The 18,406-nt window shown below is 34.9% G+C and overlaps 1 protein-coding gene and 1 pseudogene across 1 annotated transcript; one reads left to right on the forward strand and one right to left on the reverse strand.

The window, feature by feature from the left end:
• Nucleotides 1-32: 32 nt before the first annotated feature.
• LOC148876131 (O-fucosyltransferase 38-like) lies at nt 33-2,753 on the forward strand (annotated as a pseudogene).
• Nucleotides 2,754-5,350: 2,597 nt separating this feature from the next.
• LOC148876132 (uncharacterized) lies at nt 5,351-6,507 on the reverse strand. Its single transcript, XM_088982505.1, has 2 exons — nt 6,103-6,507; nt 5,351-5,997 (listed from the first exon to the last, which is right to left on the reverse strand). Exons 1-2 carry the CDS (start codon nt 6,452-6,454, stop codon nt 5,744-5,746), a joined length of 606 nt encoding a protein of 201 aa, XP_088838631.1. The 5' UTR covers nt 6,455-6,507; the 3' UTR covers nt 5,351-5,743.
• Nucleotides 6,508-18,406: the final 11,899 nt, after the last annotated feature.

Genomic DNA, 18,406 nt, shown 5'->3' on the forward strand with positions numbered 1-18,406 from the left:
TCATAATTTGATTGGGTTTACACAACAATAGGATGGTTCCTAATAGAGAGACCTTGTACGTAGAGTGCATTGACTTGATTAATTGAAACTTAAAAACCTTTAGAAAGGAAAGAGGGAAAAAAGATCTAGTATATTCTCTTTGGAGTTTCATTTTTACCTGATTATCCAAAACCTTCTCGCCCTTCTCAAATGTAGTTTTCTAGGCTTGACGATGCATTAAATTGTAATTCTCATTTGATTCTTAACAGGAATAACACAAATTACTGGAGGATGAAGAAGATAAACTCTACAAAGTAGAGGATTGAATTTTTTTGCCCATTAACTCCCAAGGAGGCTGGAATATTTCATAGGCCCTTGGTTACCCACCATCAACTTTAATTTACATTGCAACTAGTGAAATATATGGTGGCAGTTCTCACCTTCAAGAATTCAGATCCTGTTTTCCAAATTTAATTTTCAAGGTCTAACAATGATAATTTAGTTTGCATTATCTTCATTGCCAAATAATTACATACTACCACCCATCATCCTGTTTCAATTGTAAAAACCTTATTGATTGATGACAGGAGATGGTGGCAATTGCAAAAGAATTGAAAGCATTCGGCAAATCTCAAACAATAGCATTGGATTATATCATCTCTATAGAGAGTGATGTGTTCATTCCATCATATTCAGGTAATATGGCAAGAGAAGTCAAGGGGCACCGGAGATTCTTAGGCCACCGGAAGACAATCACCTTTTATAGGTACATCCAAACAATCAATAAGCATCTGGACCGATAATATTTTCTTAATAACTTATTTCTTGGAGGCAACCCTCAAAACTTGAATGCTAATGGTCTTCTCCTATTGGATGGGTTTTGGTATACTGCTAATTGGGCTACTATTGGGTTTTGGGTTGCAAACTGTCAACCTGTAACAGGTTTGAGTTAGGTTTGGGCTACGGTGCATTCTATTCCTACTATCATCTATAAAACTTTTAGATGTTTTTATATTGATTTCAAGTGATTTTATCTTTGTACCCTATATTATTGTTTTTTATTAATGTTTTTTTTCTAACTTTTATTTTTGCCCCATCAATATGCATATGTCAAAGCACAATATAGGAAAGTTCATGTGTAGTTTGTTTCAATAATGAAAATATGATAAAGTTCAGACAAGCATATGTGGTACAGTGAAACGATTGACTTATAAATACATGTTTAATTTGTGCTTGGTCTGCACAGGATGGGTGGGATATAGTTAAGGCATGGTCAAGTTGGGTTTGGTTAAGGCCTTCATGTACCAAACCTGATCCATTGATTGCCTACTAAAAAAGTAAAAATAAATCACTATAATATAAGTCTTGCATAAGCTATGGATGGTTGTATCGCTGCTAAAACCGCTTCATTCTTGTAGTTTCAGTTTGATGAAAGTTATTTTTGTGCATTAGTTGTTTCTATGTTTGGAGACACCTAAAGGTGTTCCATTTATTTGCTGAAATCAAAATGCAACACTCCCTAGGTTTAATATTTTCCAATTGTTGTGTTTTAACTTTGTCCTCAAGGGAAGACTTGTGAAAGTGTTTGATAAGATTAAAAGAGGGGAGCTAAAAGAAGGATCAACGTTATCAAATCTTGTAATACAAATGCACAAAAATAGGTAAGTTCTTTTGTTTGTGTAAGCCCTTCTCTGGGCCTTCAGAATAAGAGGAAATCAGATGGACTTAAAGTAACTACTCATGAGCTTGAAATCAAACAAGTAAGGAACTCCAAGGAAAAGGCAAGGTGCCCTGCTAGGGATTAAAGGCCGAGGTCAGTTCAGGACTAAAGAATCTTTTTATGAAAATCCATACCCAGAGTGCATTTGCCAATTGCCATTCCAAAAGGCATGTCCAAATGACGGGTATGTAGGCTCAGTTTAGAAGTAGTACAAATGCAAATATGCATAGCGTAAATACATACAAAATAATACAAAATATAAGGTTTTGCACTCTACATGTTTGCATTTGTACTCATTTCAAACTCAACCATAGCTTAATCAAGACTATTGTTAAAATCTATGAATACATTGGATGAATCTACAAATACTCAACTTTGGTAAATACTTATGCATCAAGTGAATGTTGATGATGATACAACTTGTTTGCTCAATTGGAACATTAGCCAAGTGGAAACCAATGTTCAAACTATCAACATGTATTCGCTCGTATCAGCCGATATGTATCATTCTGGGACCCCTCCATACGCCCCTACAGTGGGTGTGTTGGAGGTCTGACCGATGAAAGGGGTATAGGAGACCTAAACCACCCCCTGAATTGGTTGCGAAAAAAAAAAAAAAGCAATAAAAATGTGTATCAATTTGCCCAATACGCCCCTACCAGCATATCAGGCGTATCAATATTTTGAGCCTTGGTGGGAACTTTAGGCTGAAAAGAACTTTTATTAGGGGTCAGGGAACTTTGACTTGTTTTTATCCATTCCTTGTTTTTTCCATATTAGTGTAGTTGTTTATTAACATAATTAACAGTGTAAGGTATGTAGTTGTGCTTTTTTCTCCACTATGACAAAGAAGTATTGTTTTAATTGTATAGCCCAATTGTATCCATTCCTTGTTAGCAAACACCCTTGGTGGTTAAAATGTGTTTAGTAGGATGGATTTCTTTTATCATCTCTTGGCAAATTTTGTCAAAGATGATTGTGGTTAGCAAGCTTTTATCTATCATATACTTTCAGGGTCTACAAATCTGATGAGCGAAAGAGATATAGTTGGTGATTGAATAAAAATATTATAGATTCAATTCTTTAAGCTTTCTATCATTAGGCATCATTGGGTAAGTGTTCTATTTTGAGGATATGTGTTCATTTGACTAGCAAGGCTTTAGCTTCAGGGGGTCTAGAGTCTGTAACAATTGATTATATAGACTAGAGAGTAAGGGAGAATATACAGTTTGCAAGTAATAATATAACCAAGTATAACCTCGTTATTGACTACAAAATAGTAGCGGTGTGACCTGGGCTAGGTTAGCTCAAGTTTATGTCAACCTTAATATAATATGATGTGCTAAAACAGTAAAACTTGAACCCTAACCTTAAGCCGACACACAGTTTCAGAAGTTGGAACCTTACCTACCAAATTTACAAACATATGCATAAACACAAATACAAATTGCAAAGTTTATAAACACAAATGTTATACATGAAAAGAAAAAACCAACATTGTTCATTCGGCTTAGATAATCTGGGGTTCCTCCCTACAAGAAGGCCCTGTTCCACTACTGCTAAGTGCTAACCCTTCTCTTGAAAAACCTAAAACTGCAAATGAAACCAATAGAAACCCATAAACTATGGCTGACCTTCTCATTGGAAATCCGTATAATTTCTCAATGCCTTCATCAGCCAAGAATTTTGTACTTGAATCTGCACTAGTTTTTGTTGTTTAAGCAACCTTGAGAGTTGAGAGTGAAGTTTGAACAGCATGGTGATTCAATTATTTGTCAAGATCGTAGAAATTGGGAAGAGAGTCGTTCCCATTTGTTTCTTAGTTTGAAGTGGTACACAAAAAAGAGAAGTTAGATTTTGCATTGGGTAACTTGAGCAGATGCAATATATTCAATCATTCAATAACAAAAATTCAGGCAGGAGACGCATAGATTCAAGAATTGTATCTTCTTTTCAAGTTGGGGGAATATCATAGAAGTTTTCTATCGATAGTCCTGTATTGCAGATGGTATGAAAATCCCACAATTGAAAATTGAAACCATACAGAGTTAGAGACCAAAAATTCTGTGCATACTGTACAGAACTTGCATCTTGCCAAGTGTTTTATCTGGTTCGCACTAAATAGACCAGGAAAGTGGCATGTGTAATGGGAATTGGGGCGCTTCACAGGCACATCACATTGTGCATTGGGAACATTTCCCATAAAGATATTCACATCGCATTGTGCGATGGGCACGACGGTTCTAGTGAACAAATGGCAAAGAAGAGGAAGATGAATAGTATTTTTGCCCTTTATTGAAATTGTTTTTAAAAAGCTAACATATTTTTGATTTTTTTAATATATTACTTTTATTGATATTAAACCCCAAAAATTTCCCTTATATGCTATTACCCCTAAATATTAACAACGAGAAAAGTTCCCAATGTGTGAGGTCGGTGTGAGGCCTCATGTGTGAAGAGCAGACCTGGTCTCGTGTAATGGTCACCACTCAGCAGTCCAAATCTGTATTCCACAAAATTTCAGAGAAATGGCGATCTTGGGTTGCATTAGGGGCGTGCCTGAAGTGATTTGGACCCCACATTAACAAATGGTTGTGAAATGAAAAGAAATATAAAATGGTAAAATACAAAAACCTCCCCTGAGTTTTCTGACAATCTTATAAATCTCCCTTGTGTTTTGATATGAACAGAATCCTCCCTTATAGTTTTGAAAAATGGTGCATATACCTCCCTCTTATTAGTTTTTTTGGCTGAAAACCCTAACGTAATACATTAATTTTCTTAAAATACCACATTTACCCTTGCAGTGGTAACCGAAGCAAACCAATCTCCTACCCTTGTTTTTTCCACTTCTCTGTCTCAATTGAGCTAACCAATTGTAACTCATTTTTTTTTATCCTTTTGCTCTATTTTATTTATTTTTTTACATTTTCTTAATTTTCCGTCTCTTTTACTCTTCTTCTCTATTTCTTCTTCATTCTATTTCTTTCCTATTTTTGTTTTCATTTTTTTTTTCAAGTGATAGGCAAATAGGAACCACAGTCTAGAGACTTCATGGAGATGCCTGTTAAATGGTTCTAAGCGATTCCTTTTACTATTTAAGTAATTTCACAGCCATTTTTTCAAAACTATTTAATTTACCCAAAAGGCTTCAACCGTATTGAACTCATCTTTATAATGCATTCATATGATGTGCATGGCAATACTCCAGGTGTTCAAAGAAATTCCTAACATGATCCCAAATCATAGAACATAAAAACAAATTTCAAAGTTCTATTAAGTATTAAGCGCCAACCTATTTCTCTCAATCTTACTTGGATTGTTTTATTAAATTTAACATGAATAAAGTCAAATACATTGCCTTCCACACAGATTGATCCCCAAGAGCAAAAATCTTGACAAACTAGAGAAATCAAACATGGAATCTAAATTAAGATTATTAATTGCCTGTTGAAATCTTGCTGAAACCTAGGAGAATGTTGCAAGTGAATTTGTAGATGTTTTTGTTTCAAAGAGAAGCTTGCTCTGTCTTGTTGAACTTGATGTAGAAGTATACATCTCATAAAGAGGAGGATGATTTTGATAGTATTTAAGGGTATTTTAGTAAATTCTTCTTCTAAGTTAACGGAACTTTAATGGAATGGAAGTATTTATAGCTTTTTTCAAAACTATAGGAGAGGATTCTGTTAAAATCAAAACATAGGGGAGATTTATAAGATTGTCAAAAAAACTCAGGGGAGGTTTTTATATTTCACCACTACAACCTTATGAGTGCCACGTGTCTTATATGAAGTATGGAACATGTAAACTCTGGTTACTTCAGAGTTTTGATTTGCTTTATTTAGGTTTCAGACTTTCCCTTTTGAAGTCCACCATGTACCATGTACATAAGCTAAACTGTGAAAAATGGTGGTCTTATTCCATGATAAACAGAAGCAGAGAGACAGTTAGACACCAGTGAATTGCAGACACACAGATAACAGGCTACGAGTTGATAATGAGAGAAGCTTAAATAGGCTGTTGCTTGTTAGTTGATTGTTCTCTCTACGGGTTTTGACCACCTCCCACACCATATCCAGAACCATAGCCTGACCCATATCCCGATCCATAGCCAGAGCCGCCACCATAACCACCACCGCCACCACCCCCACCCCCACCCCCACCCCCACCACCGCCACCATAACCACCACCGCTGGCATAACCTCCACCATTGGCACCTCCATACCCAGAACCACCACCACTACCAAAACCATAGCCTGAACCGCTCCCATTGCCTGATCCACCTCCTCCTCCTCCACCTCCACCACCTCCACCAACTCCATAAGCAGATCCACCTATGGCTCCTCCGGCACCATACCCACTTCCACCTCCATACCCTCCGCCACCTCCACCTCCACCCCCACCACTTCCATACCAGCCACCTAAAGCTTCCCCAGAACCACTCCCGCCCCCATAACCATACCCAGAACCACTACCAGCTCCTGATCCACCGCCACCTCCGCCTCCACCACCTCCACCCCCACCCCCACCCCCACCGCTTCCATATCCTCTTCCTAGTGCTCCACCATACCCAGCGCCACTTCCAGAACCATATCCCGACCCATACCCCGAACCATATCCAGAGCCACCACCTGACCCACCACCACCTCCACCTCCTCCTTCTCCATTCCCGGAGGCCAGAAACCTGGCAGCAGAGGAAAGCCCAACACTAAGCAATACCAAGAATACAACAACACCCAATCTTGAGTTCACCATATTCACTCAAGCAGTCTAGCGCCCAACGAACCAATGAATCAATATTAGTTCATTTACGAATGTAGTGCGACTGTGTTGCGAGAAAGCCCGTGCAAACACCCAGTATTTATAGGGACTGTTTGGCAGGGTTTCCTACGAAGAATCCGGATGTCCCATCGTTTGTGACATGAAATTAGTTACCATATAAAATCTGAATGCATCTTTAACTAACTCATTCCATCACATCTTTTTGACCTACGAGAGGGCCAAACAAGGACTTTAATACCTGCAGACTCAAAAGTAAGAACAGTTTGACGAAGATGGCAAAATATGGGGGAACGGTAGTCTCAAGTGAGGTTAGGCATTATTTTTGGGTTTGGCCCAATTTGGACGCTTATGAGCTTATCCAGTCTACAACTTTTTGACTTTCAGGTCCAAACAAAGACCTAAATTGCTTCTAACTTGTGAGCTGGACTACAGTGGTGTACCAGCCAACCAGAATTCTGGATTTACTGAGTACGGGTATGCAAATTGAGGGGCATCAATTTGACGAAGTCTTCTTCTTATTTATGAGTTATGAAAAATAAGTGTAAATTAATTAATTTTACTTTTAATCATCATCATCCAACCCTTATCCCAGTAACATGGAGTCTGCTGCATGAATCGATCCTGTTTCGTCATTTCATTCAGTTTGGTGCGGGTTATATCTATTTTTACATTATTGGCGCTTAAATTATTTTTTACTATTTTTATCTATATCTTTGAATGCCATCAATAAAATGAAGAGGTTTCAACATGACTTCTAGATTTTATAGAATGAACGATTTCAATGTGTACCACTTTGTGGGTGGAATTTAGGTTTTCAAAAGAGATTCAAAACTGTAGGCTTAGTGGCTTCTTTTTCTTATATAAGGAAAGGATTAAAGTATAGAAGGTGATCATGTGCTGATACAATGGGGAAAATATTTTATGTGGGGAATGGAAAGGATGGATAGATGTGTTTGATTTTTTTTTTTTTAATTTTTTTCTGTTGTTTTAATTGGAGAGTCTTGAAGTGTGTGATGAGTGGACTTTGTGTTACGTACAGAAAGTTGAGAGAATGTTTCCTTTCTGTTTTTCTATCAAAATAAAAACATAGCCTAATTCCTAATGGTCTAATGCTGAACTGACTAGTGAGTTATGGTACTTGAATTCACTAGCCAATCTCATCTATTACAAATCTAATAGAAATGGAATGATCTAACAACCATGGGCGGTGGCGGAGCAAAGAATTTTCTTTTGGGAGGCCAAGTTAAACAAGAAAATGAAATAAGAAATAGAAGAGGTAGAGTTTCAAGAGAAATGAGGTGGGAAGGTTTGGGTCTAATATGGATTTTTTTTAATGAAAAAAAAAAGTTTTTTTTTTTTTTTTTTTTTTAATTTTGAGAGCTAAAATGCTAGAGTGTCATCCTTAAAATTTCAGTTCAAGTTCTTGGAGGTGGGGTGGGGGGGGTGGTCAAGGACACACTTTACTACGTTTTCAATTAAGGATCCCCCACCAATATACTTGGCTCCGCTCTGACCATGGGTAATTAACACCAAGCATGAAATTAACAAATGGTGTTAGAACAAGTTTTTCAAATGGGGGACATTCAATCATGTTTTAAAACTCAATGAGTCAAGAAGAAACATGTCTGAGTCAACTCGAGTCGTAGTAGAGCCATCCAACATTCAAACTCGTTTTGTTACAAGTGGTCGAGTTTGCCAAGTTGACTATGACAAAGTTTGGCAGGCTCAACTTTTCAGTAAAATTGACTATGAAGAAGAGAGATTATTTAGTTAGTAGGTAGGGCATGTACCTAAATTTCTGCAAATTAAAACCCCATATCACTCGAATTTAAAAAAAGTTTGTTCGAGCAACTGATGATTAAAATTATCGAGAAACTCAAAGTCTCAATAATTTACTCATTTTGTAGAAACTTTCAATTTAACAATTTTGTAACCTTCGAAATTTACTCAATTTGTATAAACTTTCAACTTAACAATTTTGCATCTGAGAAACAAGAGTGTATCAAACTTCATTGACTTTCTGGAACAAAACTGGGAATCGGCTTTAGTAGATTATCTACCTCAATCCGGTTAGTTTATCAGTTCTTAATACATACCCTGTTTTTGCAGTCTTTTTACATGCTCTGTTTTTTTAGTCTTTAATGTAAATGACAACCGGCCACCGGCGATTACTTTTGGTTTTGGATGGTTGCTGGTGGTTGGGATGATTCATTAAAATAGACAAACTCGCCAAATAACTATTGGTAGCCGGCCATTAGTGTAAAAACATGCTCTGTTTTACAGTCTTTCCATTCGCCGACTACCGAATCTTTATTAATGGCTGTCCACTGGCGATCACTTGTGGGAGGTCTTCGGTAGCCGGGAGGGTCATATAAAGGTAGAATAGGCCAGCCCTGTTTACTGTTATTACAAAATGACGCTTGAGAAGACAGGTTCGCCTAAGAAGAAAACGATCATCTTACTATTTGCTACAGGTGACAACTCTTTGGCATTTAATGTTAGATGAGATCTCCGACCAACTACGATCACTTATGGGTGGCTACCGGTAGTCAGGATGGTTATATGAACTACGAAATAGTATGGATAGGCTCAATGCAGATTTCTGATTTCCATTAAGAGTTATAAACATTCAAAAGGTCAAAAACTCACCATCAATTCCGAACTGGTACCTACCCAAAATGTACTTTAAACCTATAAATTCTGACCCTGGGCTGAACCGTCATTCTCCCTATGAATTATGTATAGCCTGCCATTGATTTAGTTGAGTGAAACATTGTCTTCTCAGAAATGACTCAACTGAGAATACGAGTATTCGGAGTCACATTGACTGAGAATACAAATTTTGTGGCCACATGTCTAGGTTAGGAAGAAATTATGCATGGGTCAATTCATGGATAATTCGACCTGCATTATTTAGCAACCCGATTCAGAACATTCCATCTACGTTAGGAAGAACGTATGCAATTAATAAAGTTATAGAACATAGCTACAAAACATAGCCAAGAGATGGGACCCCATAGAGAGAGAGATCCTTGGCTGGGTCCCTTCTATCTACCATTACCAACGTCCAGATTAGATCAAATTAATAGTTCGGGAAAGGTGGAAGAACTGTGTGGTGCACTACTACAAATTTATGTAATATAGAGGTTGGCAAAAAGACAAAGAAAATGAGGTATTGCGGCAGTGAGACCCAGGTTTCCCTCATTTATTTCCCTATTTCCTCCATAAATCAGTGAATTTTTGTCTTTATTCCACAACTCTGTAGGGGGAGGGAAAAAAAGAAGAAAGATAAAAAAAAAGTGAGGTTGGGAGGAGGAATGTAGTTCGAGGGTTCATTTCAAGAAGGTCGAGAAAGTGAGACGAGAATCAACAATGTTGCTTGCTTGTGGGCTTTAAAAAGTTTAGGTTTTTATGGTGATGGCGATGGGTTATCTAGGCTTTCCTTTGTTTTTTCGATTTTTGTTGTTAATTATTACTTGAGTTCATCAATTCAGTTATTTTGAAGTTTGAAATCAAAAAACAAACCGTTGAAGGATAGAGATTTGGGTTTGCAACACCTCAACATCGATGAAGCTTTTGGAGGAGACAAAGGGTTCTCCTTTCATTGACATGTTATGCCATTGCGTTCCAATGACTATTTCTGTGTCATGAATCCCTTTGGACGGTCTCGTGGAGGAGGTATTTATAAATAAGAGTCTTCTTTAGTGTTTGTCTTTTTCTTCTATCTTCCATTTTTTTTTTGTTTTTTGTAATTCTCAATCTCTACAGACTTCGTCCTTGCCATTTTTCTTTATTCGTTGAGACATTTTTATACTTTCAGAATAGTTATATATATAGATATATACACACACAAAAAATAACTTCCTCGTACTATGGGGTCCTTCTCTAGTTTATAATAAAAAAATCCACTAGGGAGGTAAACTGGAGAAGCTCATTAGATGACCCTCATTTTTTCTGTCATGTAAAGGAATCTTTTGCTAATCCACCCATGGGCCACGTCAGATTTGCATCTACATTGTATTGGATTGTGCATAACCAATAATGGAGGAAATTTACTTTATGAATAATTGTTGCAAATATGATAGTGGTGTGAAGTCATTTTTAAAGTTTATTGTGAACTACAAAACAACAAGCTAGACATTGCATAGAATATGAAATGGGCTTAGTCATGCCACTTGGTAACTTTTCTTAAAACAACATTTGTTTCCTATGGTGCAACTTGGATTTTACAAATCAGTTTCTAAGATGAAACAACCCACAAGTTTTTGATAGATGTGCACTTGCTTACCAATCCTCTGTAAATCACTAATGGGAGAAACTCATTCTTTATGAATTGATAATTAAATACTATTATAGTAGTTTATGCCATTAGATTGACAAACACTCTATTTATAGAGAATTTTCAACCACCTGAAAAAACACAAAAATGTCCTTATAATGAGATATGTCTATCTTAAACAGTGTGCAAGTTAGCCACCTGCTTGAAGAGACACAAAGAAGAAGATGACATAATGTATAGACCAAAAGACATTTAAATAGAACAAAAAATGATTAATTAGATTTTATACAAATGGTTAAAATATAAGCACTTAAAAAGGATATGGTGTGTGTATACACACCCACACCTATGTTTCAACTTGGCTTGATGCATGCACATGTGTGAAAAGCACACCAACTGCCTACAAGCATGTGAGTAAAATGTATTATGGATTTTTCTCATATGGGTAGCACCCACAGGGATATCAAGTTAACTTATAAGCTGAACTCTACATATTTTTTTCAAGCAATGTAGGATAATGTGTTTCCATAATCTTCAAGAGGTTAGAATAAGAAATAAAAACAAAATATAGTAAAAATAAAGCAATAAAGATAAAACTTTAACATAAAATAGAGAGTTCAGATTTCATGTATTTTGAATCTTCCCTTCAAAATACATATATCCAACAACAATAAGAATGGCAAATTAAGGTAATGTTCAATACTGTGTTTATATTGGTTCCATCCACAATAATAATTGGTGTTCAGTTCGTTAAGGACGATTCTCAATAACTCGTAGACAATGATTGTCATAGATCAATTTTTCTTCCATACTTATTTTTCATAGGTGGTGCCCATCCATTGATGGACAAAAAGAGGCATGTAATATATATCATACATCACATGCCTTAGTATTTTGTTGTTTTTACCATTACACTTTTGAAGGCATAAGTTTTACTATTTTTATTGAAGTTTTAAATAATTTAATAATTGTTTATTGAATTATTTAATAAAAAATATTTTTATTGTTTTCTCACTTATTTTTTTTGTTAAAATATTTTTTTATTGCTTAATATGATTTTATTGATAGTATTTTCAAATTAATTTGGGTTATTGTCTATAATTACTTGTTTACAATCGATTGTATAGCTATTTCACAAATTGTATGTAAAATGTGTGGAATCAAAAAGTGGCATGAATTGATCCGCACTACATCTATAGAACACAATTGTGGGTATAGATTGATTCAACCCACACAGTTTATCCACAATTTAAGATAGTGTTCGAAACTGTGGTCATCTCGTAAATGGTTTGTTTCGGACATTTCGGTCCACGCCATAGGATGACCACAACATTTTGTATGTTATTGACAGGATTGATGCATAATATATTGTGAACTAGTCATGTCCATAGCTTAATAACTCTTTCACACATATTCCTTGTAACAGAATACTACAATACTAGTTAGGACCTTATGATATTATCGTTGAAACTCTTCTCTATTGTTGTGTTCCGTTACAAGGGGAAGAAGACGATTCATCTTTGTCATGTAATAATTTATTGTTTTGTTTTCTTAAATATTATTTTTTAAATACTTTATCAATAAAATAATAATTTTTATTTTAAAACTATTTTCTTACCATTTTTGTTAAAATTAATATTTATCAGTAATATTCAGTTTTCAATGCCTTAATTCTAATTTATTTATCTTATAAATTGTAAAAATTAGATGTTTATGATTGACTTTGTAGATTATTTCATAAACTGTGTATAAGATATACGGAATCAAAGTGTGGTGTAGATCCATACCACACCTACAAAACGCCATTGTTAATGTTGTTTGGACTAGTCTACATAGTTTGTTCATAGTTTAGAACAACTGTAGATTATAGTGTGGTGTAAATTGATCCTCACCACAATAATGGTCCACATCCACCAATTTCTCATCTACACTATAAAACAACCCTTAGAATAGCTGTGGATTGTGGTATAGTGTGGATTGATCCCTTCTACAATGGTGTGGTGTGGACCAATGCACAACTAATTTTTCATCTATGTTACAGAATACTCATAGGAAGGTATTCGGTATTATGAATATATCGTAGACATGATTGTTTTGGTCTTATCCACGATAAAATAGAGCATTTGGTTTTGTGTGGATGCTTTCCATCCATAAAATAGTGTGGACAGGGATGAACTATACTATTGTGTTGATAGTTTGTGGGATGGATTCCTGTGTTGCATTGGTCCTACTACCCTCATTTTATTTAATTTTTTAACATATTTTTATTTATATTGGAATTTATTTTTAATTTATTCATTGTTGAAGATAATATTATAATAATTTTTCTAAACATTGAACCATTTTTAATTATTTTTATTACAATTTTTTGTTAATCAAAATGGTTTTGTACTATTATATAAATTCATATTATATACATTTATCCTTTAATAATTGGCATAAATGAAAAATATATTTATTAGTAATTATGTATTAGTGTTTATTTTATATTATTATTTCAAATTATTTTTGGCTTAAATTATGTTTTCTTTATTAATGATCGATTATGTAAATTATCTCATAATTTGTATGTGAGATGTATGGAATCAATAGGTATGGTGTGGATTAGTCTCAACTATACTTGTAGAATGAACTTATTTGTGTAGGTATAGTGTGGATTGGTTTTTACCATAAGGTGTGACCAACTTACATCCACGTTACAAAACACCCCTAATTTATAAGTCAAACTCTATCACTTTTTTCCAAGCAATGTTAAATAATGTGCTTTAACAAGTTTTAAGAGGGTGGAATAAGAAATGAAGACAAAATATAAAAAAATATAAAATAATAAAAATAAAACTTTAATTCAAGAGAGGGAGTTCAAAATTCATGCATTTTGAAAATTTTCTCCAAAATACATAAATCCAACAAAAATAGGGATGCCGAATTAATTTATAAGATGAATTGTATATCTTTTCCTAAACAATGTAGGATAATATGCTTTTATAAGCTTCAAGAGGGTATAATAAGAAATAAAGACAAAGTTCAAAAAAGACAAAACAATAAAGACAACTTTAACACAAGATTTTTCTTGAACAATATAGGACAATGTATTTTCATAATCTTTAAGAGGGTATAACAAGAAATGAAGACAAAATATAAAAAAAAAACAAAACAATAAAGACAAAACTTTAACACAAGAGAGAATTCAAATTTTATGTATTTTAAAATTTCCCTCCAAATACATAAACCAACAATAATAAGATGCCAAATTAACTTATAAGCTGAATTCTACATCTTTTCTTAAACAATGTAGGATATGACGCTTTTACAAGTTTTAAGAGGGTATAATAAGAAATGAAGACAAAGTACAGGAAATATAAAAACAATAAAAATAAAACTTTAACATAAGAAATGGAGAAAATGGGTGGCATGACGTTTTTAAGAAGCTTCAAATGAAGTTTTTACAAATTTTTTAACTCCTTGTCTTCTTAGAACGTATGACATGACGCACATGCTTGGGAGAAAATGAGTTATCTTTTGACAAAAAACTATTTGAATGTACAAGTAAGACTTATTAATGGTATGTGAGGCCCACATTATGTATTGTGTAGGGCCACTTTAAACAATATATATGGGGCCCACATTACATGTTCACACTTGGACCCTGCATACATATCCACCATATAGGGTCCACAATATATATTATTTAAATGTTGAAATGTATGTAGGGCCCACCTCAAAAAATATTTGTACTCTATAGTGAATGATATGCATAGGTGGATTTGTATGTTGAACTCATTTATGGCGATTGCATGTGGGATCCACAACTATAAAATGCACATTTAAATATGTATGTGTGCCCCACATGTATTAAATGAATGGTTTGCTGACTCGCACATAAGACATTCATATATACATAACACATATTTTCATCACATTACCAAACAATGTTGTAGCTTTTATGGTCATTCCGGATATCTATGAAAAATATTTCAACCTAACAGTCTTGGTCTTCTAAGATCTATTTGCAAAAGTTCACAATGTCTTTTAACTGTTAGATCTTACAACAGATCTTTTGGAGAAGACTTGTCAAATGAGTATTTAGACTTTTCATCTATGTTTTTTAGTGATTAAGTAGGAAGTGTACTTGACACAAATGGGTCCCACATGCTGCTTGTGGGTTGGCACAATTTGACACAATAGGAACTATAGCAACTAGGTCATGCTAAAGCTTGACCCATACCACTAGGCCATGCCGGGCTTGGGTTTGAAGCCTACGGGTTTGGCACGATACAACACGATAATGTGTGTCATGTTAGCATGATTTGCGACCTAACTTAACATGACATGAATCTGGTTTGACCTATTGAATTACATAGTTATTGACTATTTTTCACTTTTTTTGAGTTTCTTTTCTATAAATACCCCCAACAATTACAAACAACTAGTTTGGGGGGGGGGGTATTTGTATATTTTCGCTTTAGGGGGAGGGGCTCAAAAATTGACTTGAATGCCTCGAACATCTATATAATAGCTAGTTTGGGTGGCATTTTAGTAAAGTAATAATTAACTTTATAAAAGATCGAAATTCCACTTTCAATAACTAAACAACTAGTTTTTAAGAGTATTTTAGTTAGTTAAATTATTTTCCATTACTATAAATACCTTTACCTTCCCCATTCTCATTATAACAACTCTCATACTGTCTGATACTTTCATATACTAATTTACTCTCACATATTCCCTCACATACTTTCATCTACACTCTGATAATCTCTCATATTATATTTCTTCCTAATCCTAATTCTCAACTTTATTCGTGTTTTAACAAGGAGAAGGTTTGTTCAAGTGTCTCAAGTTTGCAACTTTCGAGGCTTAGAAGGTTCGTTAATTAAAACCGAGTTAGGATACTGAACTGGAAAATTGTGTAAGTTATAATTAATTTTCATTTTAGGGCTTTAATATCTAAAGTTTGTTAAAATATTTGGATCCTCTTGCAATCCCTTTCCTTACAACTTCGATGATGTCTAATGAAATATGATAACATAAATATGGGTGTTAGTGGTATTATTGTTGAGGAAATCACCCCTATTGCTAGTGCTTTAAGGGGTGCCAAGAGAAAGAATGGTGATGTTTAGAAAATATTTTTTCTAATAGCAAGACCACAACATATTCGTAGCCATGGGCCACAATAACTAGGGCTACATTGTAATGCTTTTGGTGAGATCATTGGTGGTTGTGGTTCAATTTGCTTTATACCAAGATAATGTCATCAAGATCAATGGCATGTCAACCAACAATCTAGGTGACTTCGATTGTTGCTCAAGTTTCAATTTTACCACTTCTCTAGTATGTGACACTAAAAAGATTTCCAATTTCATAGTGGAAAGAGAGTGGTTTTGATTACTTTTTCGATGGTGAGAATCCAAAGAACAACATTCCAATGGTGCTAGGTTGGGTGAAAGGAATTTGGATTAGCTGAACGCGATGGCTGTTCAGCGGGCTGTGGAACCAATGATGAGGTTCCACGTCAGTAATAAATTCATGGGCCCCATTATAAACGGTGCAGGCCCCATGCATTTAAATACTGGTGTGGAACCTTATCATTGGTTCCATAGCCAGCTGAACAACCATTGCATTCAGCTAAACCTTGCTTGGGTGAAAGGCATTAGGACATGCAATTTGCTAACCTTTCTTCCAATTATAGTGCCAATGTGGAATGCACGAACATGACCTCTAGAGATAAGTGAAATTTGTTGCCACTATTGGTTTGGCGTTCAAACAAAGAAGAAAGTGAATAGTGATTTTTGGGGATTACTCTCAAGGCTGCCTTGGCTTGTCCTGATGTATGTAAAGGGTGCATGTTTAGGTTAGGCATGGGAGTCATTGGTGGATTTAACAAGTACAGTGGAAGGTTTATCCGAGTTTGTTGTAGTGGTGGAGGGAAGAAGAAGAAGAAGAAGAAGAAGAAGAAAGATGATGATAATAAGATAGAGAACTGGGGTGAACTTACTTTATCGTGATGGTTTTTATCTAAAGTCAAAAGGTAGAAGAAAATGAATTGTACAAAAGGAGAATCTAAAAATGGGTTTTTTACAATTTTACCCTCATCCTGATGTTAGTTTAACGGAGTTAGACTTTAGTGTATATTTCTGAAAGTTCAAGGTCTTAAAATGCCACACTTTGAAAGTTTAAGCCCTTAACGGAGTGGGTTTGAAAGTTCAAACCCAGCTAAACCTTGCTTGGGTTTGGGTTTGATCGAATTAGTTAAGGCTTCAACTCTAACCCAATTCACAGTTATATCGGGTTCCTACTTTTCAACCTTAATTCTAACCTGAACTTCAAGCCAACCCAACCCTAATTTTTTGAACTAGGTTTGGGCTAACCTGACCCAAGTTGCAGCCCTACGGCACTATCTCAATATTTATTTACCAAAAAATAATTATCTGATTTTATCCTAAAAGACAAAACAATGTTATTTGTTTCAGCCACTTCTCTCATTAATCTCACTCAATATTTGGGGTCAGCTTTTGAGCTTCATGGACCTTGTTTCATTTTACACTCTATTTAGAGCCAACCATAATAAGATAAGATGGGCATCTCCACCATGATGAGCCAATTTGCCATTTGGTTGCAAAGAAAATGAAGAAAAAGGAAGAAAATCTCAAAATAAAGTAACTTTCCTAGAGAAATTAAAGAGAGAAAAAGAAGCAAAATTTTTCTTTGACCTCTTTCATTTTCTTACCTAAGGCTATGTTTGGCTTAGTAAAAACATAAGAGAGAAAACATCTTAAAATTTAGAGTAAGAAGAGAAAAACAATGGATAGTGAGATGTACATGAGTAAAATGGTGGGTTTGAAGCGAAGGTCATGTTCGAATTTGAATTCCACATACCAAGGTTTTTAAAATTGGATAAGACAGGAAGCCATTTTGGGTCTGGTTCCCGGGTCGAATGGTCTGACCATCCAATCTGAATGGATGGCCCACTCTGACAAAAAAAAAACAAAAAAATGGCCAAAAATCATTGTTCGGGTTGATGGTTCAACCACCTGGGTCAGTATGGTTCGCTGACCAAATCAACAGTTTTTGGCCAAAAGACAATTTTTGGTTGAATCAGAACCAATCAAATGACAGGTTCCCGGTTTTTCCGGTCTGACGATCTAGTCTGGTCTGGCTCTGAAAACACTGATTTACTTCATAAATTTTAAAATAAAATGTTGTCCTTCCACAATTAAAGGGTTTCTGCCCTCTGTTGTTTTTTGAGACTTAAAACACCATGTTTGTTGAACTGATAAATAGACATCAGCTTGAATCGTTTAAACTTTAAAGTTTTACTCGTAATATTGGTCTAATCGTGATAACTTATGAGCCACATTTTTTTGTGCTGTAAAAAATTGAATTTCTTGATTCATGAACTTGAGGTTTCTTCAACTAGTAAATTTATTTTTTTCTAAATTTTAATATTTTATTGGATAATTAATTTCCAAATGAATAAAAGTTATCATCATGAATATGGTTATTTTTTGGGTAATAAAATAAAAATTGTATTAAAATAGAGAGGAGAGGAGAAAGTAGATACGACGGGGTCAAGATATATAGGACACCACAAAATAATGTGGTTAATTATTTGGTTAATGGCATACTTATGCAGCTTGTTTATTTGG

The sequence above is a fragment of the Nelumbo lutea genome, chromosome 1 (genome assembly GCF_056320005.1).
Source record: "Nelumbo lutea isolate HS-2025 chromosome 1, American lotus-T2T, whole genome shotgun sequence".
Lineage (NCBI taxonomy): Eukaryota > Viridiplantae > Streptophyta > Magnoliopsida > Proteales > Nelumbonaceae > Nelumbo > Nelumbo lutea.